The sequence below is a fragment of the Paroedura picta genome, chromosome 7, assembly GCF_049243985.1.
Source record: "Paroedura picta isolate Pp20150507F chromosome 7, Ppicta_v3.0, whole genome shotgun sequence".
Taxonomy (NCBI): domain Eukaryota; kingdom Metazoa; phylum Chordata; class Lepidosauria; order Squamata; family Gekkonidae; genus Paroedura; species Paroedura picta.
The window spans coordinates 122,208,031-122,216,385 of record NC_135375.1 but is presented as its reverse complement, the minus strand read 5'-3'; the positions used below and the strand labels follow the sequence as shown (position 1 = coordinate 122,216,385).

At 45.3% G+C, this 8,355-nt stretch overlaps 1 protein-coding gene across 1 annotated transcript; it reads left to right on the top strand.

The window, feature by feature from the left end:
* The first annotated feature begins 1,634 nt into the window (after positions 1 to 1,634).
* LOC143841914 (olfactory receptor 10K2-like) lies at positions 1,635 to 6,958 on the top strand. The gene is made up of 2 exons (XM_077346472.1): positions 1,635 to 1,772; positions 4,681 to 6,958. The coding sequence occupies exon 2, from the start codon at positions 4,692 to 4,694 to the stop codon at positions 5,634 to 5,636; it is 945 nt and encodes a 314-aa protein (XP_077202587.1). The 5' UTR covers positions 1,635 to 1,772; positions 4,681 to 4,691; the 3' UTR covers positions 5,637 to 6,958.
* The last annotated feature ends 1,397 nt before the right edge of the window (positions 6,959 to 8,355 follow it).

Here is an 8,355-nt window from a genome sequence, read left to right as displayed (position 1 = left end):
ATGATTTGTGTTTTTCTTGTCCAGAGTACTGTTTGTGACACAATAAAAAATATTTTCCCCCTTCAGAATGGTAGGCATGCTGTGAGGGTCAAATGCTAACCCCCTCCAAACCTCCCAACTTAATTCCAAGTCGTAATGCAGCAAAACAGGACAGACACTGAGGGGGGGGGGGGGATGTTTTTGCCAGTGTAGCCCTGAGTCCACTAGAGGGAGACAGAGAGCGGGGTACTCCTTATAAGGAAGAAAAGGCGCAATTTCCCCAGGAAGATCGGAGGCCCGAAGCTGTGAGGAGAAGCCCTCTCCCCTCAGAAGCAGCTCTCCTATGTCTGAAAACGATGAACATTTTAGGCCAAGAATTCTGCTGCTGTTTGTACTTTGCTGACTTCCATCTGAATGAAAAGGTGCCAGAGACTTCAGAGAAGACCTTCCAACACAGCCCAGCTGCAAGTTGGTGCTTCTTCAAGGGACTGCCTGGACAGAAGCCAGAAAGACTGAGGCCCTGCTCTGCTCAAATACAACAGGCCCAAATTGTTAACTGTTAGATCTGTTGAATATTGTTCCAAAGATGATATCTGTTGAAGTTGGGTTATAGTTACTTCTGTAAAGGCGAGTGTCGCAAGGGCCCATTATGCACGGAGTGGAAAGTCTGCATTCAGGGTGGAATGGCGGCAGCTAAAATCACCAATTATGCACACTGCAGGTGGCAACCGGGTGCAGAGTCAACGTATGCCACCGAAAAAGCCACATTAGCGAGATGCGGAAGAAAGTGGAGCTTCCTGGGACCAGGGCACAACCAGAAGCGACTCCGGAGTAGCCGTGTGCATAATCGGATACTCTGGGTTTTGCCGCCGTTGTGTTCTGTCCCATGCATAATCGGTTTGCTTCGCTTCTTCCTCCTCCTCGTTCTCCATGCCACCATTTCAGCGGCCATGCATAATAGGCCAAGGTGGAATCACACTGTCATGGATGTGAACTCTCTCCTTTTTGAAATAAAAAGAAATTATTTTTGATCTTGTTTAAACTGAGTAGGTTACACAAACAGTTGTCTTTTATTGTTCATTTACTTCATTTCTGGTGGCCTTCCTCTCCAGTGAGGATCCAGGACAGCTTGCCTCCTCCTTCTCTCCCTTCTCCATTTTATTATCATAAGAACCGAGGAACTGAGGAAGGGAGGGCATGCTGGTCAGGTATGCCTGGTCCCCAAACATCCAGCAGCCTTCCACGGCAGAGAGGAGATTCCCACCTGGACCTCTCCGATCCTAATCTGATGTTCTGACTTGTGACATAGGGAAAGGGCAAGTTCAAAGTTTAATTCATAGAAGAGCAAGGCTACTTCTTCTCATCTACTTCATCCGTGGCCCCTGCTGCTTTTGTTCTGGAGCTCTTTCCCTGGCTTGAGCCTGCAGAAGAATCAGCAGTTTTCCCCAGTCATGCTCTCGGCCTTCTCTCTACTGCTGCAGGCCAGACTGACCAAGGAGTGGAGCTTCTGCCATTACTATGTGAGCAATTTCATCAACTGCCCATCTTGTGGCTCCTGAGGCCTAAACCCTAAATTTGCACTTCAGACCAATGTTTTCCGTGAGGTCCTAGGAGATAGGGGAACCTGAGGATTGCATGAGACAGGTCTACAGCAGAAACACCATAGAGAGGAGGTCCTGAGGGCCTTAGAAACTTGTTTACAATGCTTCAAGCTGATGATATGCCTTATAAAAAGAAGGCTCTTGTGGGAAATTGCTGCTGATTGGACTGGAGATCCGACCGCCTACCTCCATGTAAGCAGCCTGCTTTATCTATTTCTTTTTGACCGAGATGGGTAGATCTAGTCTGAATAATATTTTATATGGATTATAATCAGCCCAACCCTCGTATGTGCCATGCAGCTTGAAGCCCAGCACTCAGTTCATAGATCACCTACTTTAAAATCATAGAATCCTAGAGTGGGAAGGGGCCATGCAGGCCATCTAGTCCAACCCCCTGCTCAATGCAGGATCAGCCTCAAACATCCAGGAGAAGTATCTGTCCAGCTGCTGCTTAATGACCACCAGTGAGGGGGAGCTCACTACCCCCTTAGGCAGCGCATTCCACTGCTGAACTTTCCCCCTTTGATATCTAGCCGACTCCATTTTGCGCATAGTTTAAACCCATTATTGTGGGTTCTATTGGCTGGTTGCTTGTAGACATCATCTTATTAGTATTACTACTGTTATTATGTAATCTATTACCTCCTAGACAGCCAGCTCATGGCGGATTACAATACGATATCCCTGCAATACAAACACAGAAATCCCAATCCTTAAAATACAGAGCATACAAAAGGATTGCAGAAATCCCATCCATTGAAACCTGTGCATTGTGGGGAAATAAGCAGGGAGATCATATGATTGTACAGTGTTGTAGTTATGGCCAGGAAGGCCCAGTTCTTAATCGCTCTGGCCTCAACCTAATGCCTGGCAGAAGAGCGCTGACTTGCAGGCCATGTATAATTGAGAAAGCTCCTGCAGGGCCCTCAGCAGTTTCGGGAGCTCATTCCACTAGGTTGGGGCCAAGACTGAGAAGGCCCTGGCCCTTAGAGAAGCCAGACTCTTCTCTCTCAGGCCAGGGACCTGCAGAGTGAAGGGCTCGAGATAGACATAAGGCGACAGGTAGTCCCTCAGATATATACGAATGGCCTAAAAGTTCAAAACCAGAACCTTAAACCTGATCCGGATCACAACTGGCAGCCAGTGCAGCTGCATCCCCACAGGCTTCATATGGGCCTTTCAAGATGTCCCTGATCTTGAAAGAACAGAGGAGCTCTTGCATAGAAAATAGAGCAAGCTTGTTGTTGACTCTTGCTTCAGAAGAATGGGTAGAAATTGTTTGCTAATATATTTTGGGAAGTAGACAAACTTCCTGACTGTAAGAACTGTTCAACAGTAGAACAGGTGCACTGTCATTTTTTGAAGAACTTTAAGCCAAAGCTAGATGAGATATTGCAGTTGTTATAATACCTAAACAAAACAGGAAGCTGAACTAGGGCGAGGAAAATATTCCTGGATAGCCTTCACATGCTGGCAGTATGATGTCGCCAACATCCCAAGGCTGTCCGGTCGCCAAGTCACAATTTAGCCATATTTAACTCTTGATTTAGGGAATCCAGAAAACTAGATTTACCACCCTAAATTACGTGAACCAACAGTGAGCAAGCAGGGATAAAGCCATCTGGAAGGGGAAATGTGTGATAGTCTCAACAGCTTTGTTCTGCCTCGTTCCCACCCTCCCCTCTCCATTTCCTGATCCGAGTAATTTTTTTAAATGTTGTGGTCTGTGTTGCAGTGCGGCCGCAAACCTACATTGTCAAAGGTGAATCTTCTTTAAAGTGTCCATGGTCCTTTTGGGATCAGGCAGGCAAAATGCAACACCTTTTCTGTTTTCTGGAGATGGGGAATGAGTTGGAAAAGGGGTGGGGTGATTGGGCTGTCTTCTCCCGAACACACAGGGGTCTGATTTCCTTGCTCTAAAGTCAACCATGAGCACGAAATGTCTCTTTGGTCGTTGGTTACCTGTCCAGCCTTCCAACAACTGGGACAGGCAAAAACAGCCCCGTCTGTGTTTTCTGGAGATGGGAAATGAGCTGGGAAAGGGGGGGCAGGTGATCTGGCAGCCTTCTCCTGATCATACAGGGGTCTGAGCACTCTGTTTTAAAACCAGCTATTAGCACAAAATGTCTTTTTGGGCATCAGAGACCATGTATAGTGTATCAAAAATCCACCCAGACAGAAATAAATTCAAAAGGGGGAATTCCAAAAGGGAGGGATGCTATATCATTCTGGCATTTCTCCATATCCGCAGGGCGGTGTTGATTTCTATTAAATATACATCTGCGTTGTGGCATTACCACATAGCAATGCGGAAGTGCCTTTTACTTTAAAAAAATAATTTTTGAGTGGGGGAGAAAGTTTCAGTCCATGAGAGAACTGCTGAGTTGTGATTCGTGAGTTGACAAGCCAAGGAGGGGAAGGAGAAGTTTGTGTTCCTTTCCCTTGCAGCCTCGTCAGGAGGCAAAAAGCCACAATGGTGCAGAGGAAAATGTGAGAGGGGTCTCCCCATGACGAGAGCTGCAAATGTGAGATTTACCATCCTGAGTTTGTAAGCAGGAAGCCACTTGCGTTTGACCCCTCCATGTAGAATTGGCCATGATATTTCTCCAAGATGCCTCCCAACCCTTCCACTGTGTGTCTCTAACTCAGACATATTTTCAGTAAAGCTTGAAGGCTTCATGTATTTGAAATGGTGGCAATCCTGCAAGGTCTCTGCATTTCTTAAACTCATGTTATTGAGTTCCTGTTCTTAGAAGGAGACCAAAGGAGGATCAGGTCATCCTCAAAAAGCACCTGGCTTGATTCCAAGGAGGCCATAGTAGCTACACTCTCAACAGCAGCAGAACCTCCATAACTATGTAAAACAGGATCAGACTTTGCCCTGGAAATCATTAAGAACACCAAATGGTTTGTATCCTTGATGTTTCTAAAGACGATATCAACCAGCATTTCTCCTTCTATGAGTAACTTCCAGACTACTTCTGAGTTAAATTCCCCCGAAGTATTTTTTGTATGAAACCTCCATTACTTGGCTCTCTCACAAAATTACCTTCTATGAGTAACTTCCAGACTACTTCTGAGTGTCATGGTTTTATTCCAGATTCAACATCAATGGGCCGTGAGAATCAAAGTGTGGTGACGGAATTCATCCTGATTGGGTTTTCCCACTTCCCAAACCTGAAGGTCCCTCTGTTTGTGGTCTTCACTATTATGTACTTTACCATTTTGGCTGGAAATATCATCATCGTCACTACAATAAGGAGTGAATCCAGCCTCCACATCCCTATGTACTTCTTCCTCTCCGTGCTCTCCAGTTCAGAAATCTGCTACACGTTCATCATTATCCCCAATATGCTTGCAAATCTCCTAAGAGAGAAGGGGACAATTTCATTCATTGGCTGTGCTACTCAGATGTGTCTCTTCCTGGGCTTTGGGTGTACCAACTGCATCCTTCTCACGGTGATGGGGTACGACCGGTACGTGTGCATCTGTAAACCTTTACGTTATCCGGTTCTGATGAATCAGGGACTCTGTACGAAACTCGTGGTTTTTTCAGTCTCACTGGGCTTTCTTTTCTCTACGCTCGAGACTATTTTCATATTTACCTTGCCCTTCTGTGGTCCGAATAAAATCCATCACTTCTTTTGTGATTTAGCACCTTTACTTGAGTTGGCCTGTGGCCGAAATTATTTCGGGGAAATTGTCATTTTTGTTATTTGTTTTCTGGTGATCTGTTGTTCATTCCTTCTCATCCTTTTGTCATATCTGTTAATCTTAAACGCAGTCTTGAAAATCCCCACCACAGATGGGAAGCGCAAGGCTTTTTCAACATGTGCTTCCCATCTCATTGTGGTGGTCGTGCACTTTGGGTGTATTTCCATTATATACCTGAGGCCCCAATCCAGGTACACTTTGAATGCCGATACGGTCATCTCTGTCATGTACACACTAGTGACTCCATTGCTGAATCCTGTTGTTTATAGCTTGAGGAACAAGGATGTCCAAGTAGCTCTCAAGAAATCCCTGGGAAGAGGCGCATGCATACAGAAGATATGAGAAGTAATTTTGGGTTCAGTGAAGGTAAAACAGACCAGCTGAAACACTGAATTGATGGCAACCAAAACTGACTCCAAGAGCACTAAGACCAACATAATATGGTGTCATTTGGATACTATGACATAGTTTACTCATTTGCCACTAATTTAGCTTTTCTATATTTCTGTACTCTCATGAGTCTTGCTCCATTTTGTCTGAGGAAGTGTGCACTGCACATGAAAGCTCATGTCAAATCTTTGTTGGTTTTAAAGGTTCTCTTGGACTCAATTTTTGTTTTGCAACTTCAGATTCACATGGCTCCACACTTGAAACTTACTTTAGGGGCAAAACAAAGAGTTAAGATCGTCTTGAAGGAGAACAATGGGTGTCAGTTTCTATTTGTTACACACAGAGTACAGATGCTCTTGATAAAAATGTCGTCTTCCTAATATCCATCTATCATTTCATAATTAAATCTGTGTTTTAAAAAAGTGCTTATTGAAGAGTTGTAAGATTAAGCAATGTATGCAAAAAAATTTTTGCAACATCTCTGTAACCTGGCTTTCCCCCTAGGAATAACATGTCACTTTCACAATTTGACAGTGGTTATTCTACTTACTTCTGGTTTATTAATTAGTTTGTTTATTTAGACTGTTGCTCTTAGTCTGACAGGGTTACAGCAGTTTACATCAGTAAGCATAAAATATAATAAAATCCCTACAGTACCCATAACTCCCACAGACCAATAGTCTCACACCCCAACAGACTCAATGGCCCCTTTGACCTGGGTTAAAAGGAGTTAGATGGTCCCTCAGATACTCTGAGCCCAGTCTGCGAACGGCCTTAAAAATCAGAACTAAAACCTTGAACTTAATCCAGAACGCAACTGGCAACCAATGTGTTTGCTGCATCACCTCGTGGCAGTTTGTACCAGCTCTAATGAATTATGGTGGCTTTGTGAATTCATGTCCTCCCAAATGAACTGTCCTTAGCAACCTTGCTCATGCCTTGCAAACTGAGGGCCGTGGCTTCTTTTCTAGCATGATTGTATTTTCCAGTGGCTCTCCTCTTCTCATTGGGTGACCAAAGCACGAATCAGAAGAAACACAGACAAATTCTGTGTGTGTAACGGCAGCATCGCCAGTCTGGTCCATAAAGACTGGACATATTCAGAAGCAGCTACTGTATGTAAGCTGGGTGAGACCCCCGCTCCAGCCCCCTAGCCCCCCAGTAATCACCCTGTTGAGGCCGACTGATGTCACTGCAGGCATGAGAAATTGAGGTCCAGCAACCCCTCTTGATAAGCACAGAGTCAGCTCCTGGACCCTGCATAGGGTCACCAGCTCTGGGTTAGAATACACTTGGGGACTTTGGGGGTGGAGCTGGGAGAGGGTGGGGCTTGGGTTGGGGAGGATGTATATGGAGTCCACCTTCCAGAGCAGCCATTTTCTCCACGGGACCTGATTGCCGTTACCTGGTGCTGAGCTGTGGAACTGATAGATGGACTAGCATCCCTAATGTTGCAGTTCTAGACTACTTTCTATCCCTGTAAACAAGCAACAAAGGTATTTCACAGTCAAGAAATTAAACAGATGCCTCCAGCTTCAGAATGGCCTCCTTCCATCTTTGGTGTGGTGAAAGTTCTCCAAACATGAGTTTTCTCATATTTTAGCAACATTAATAAGGCTGTCCCTTACTTGTTCTCTGGAACTGAATTTAGAACATGACTGCTCTTCACTGAATCCAGATTTCCCCCCATCAAGCTATTCTGCTTGAGTGTATCTCAACTTGGCTGACTCGCCTGAGACCGTTTCCGCACTAGCGATATCGTTTGGAATTGTGTTTTTAAAAGGGTCGACTTTTTCATCCATTTCCGCACTAAAATCTGCTTCTTCAGACACAACCCCAAATCGCCCCCTATGAGAGTAATCAACTTCCAGATAAGTAAGCTTCTTTTTTAGAAAGTCTCTTTAATCAAGAGCAAAGGGATCCAACAAAACCACAGGCAGAACTGTAGTTACACACAAGGGTTTGTATATACAAAACACAAGCTCATTCCCTCCCCTCCCTTCCTTGGGAAGGTGATGACTCGGGCTTCAAAGGGAGACTGAACAACTCTACAATCTAAGTACAAATTACAGGGAATACAAAGCACAGGGGGGAGATAGCCCGATGAAGCTTTCGTGCGAGAACCGAAAATCATAAACTACAAACTAAGGAATTCAGCCTCGAGGTGCAAAGCAGAAACAAGAACTGGGGAGCATCACAGGCCTGGCAATATCGGACAGCTCTAACAGTCAATCACAAGCATGACAGAATTCCTGGGATTCTGACACCCTGCCCCCTCAAGAGAAACTTCCCCCCATTAGCCCCCCACCAGAGGGTATGGCTTCTGCAGCTACGCCTCATGAAATGCAGGCGTAGATTAGAGGCCCATACATCATCAGACCCCACCCACTCCTTAGCCCCCATGGGGGACTCTTGCCAGTCCACAAGATACTGGAGCTTGCCACGATGCCAGCGAGAGTCCAAAATTTGTTGAACTTCATAGTGTGTCAGCGGAGGAGGGGTGCCACTGATTCGGGGTGGGTGGTCTCCACAGAAGGCTAGAATGAAAAACAGGGTGAACATTTTTGTAAGTCTTAGGGAGATCCAATTCAACAGTCACATCATTTATCATTTTGGTCACTCAAAAGGGACCCACAAAGCTAGGGCTCAGTTTGCGGGAAGGCTGCTGAAA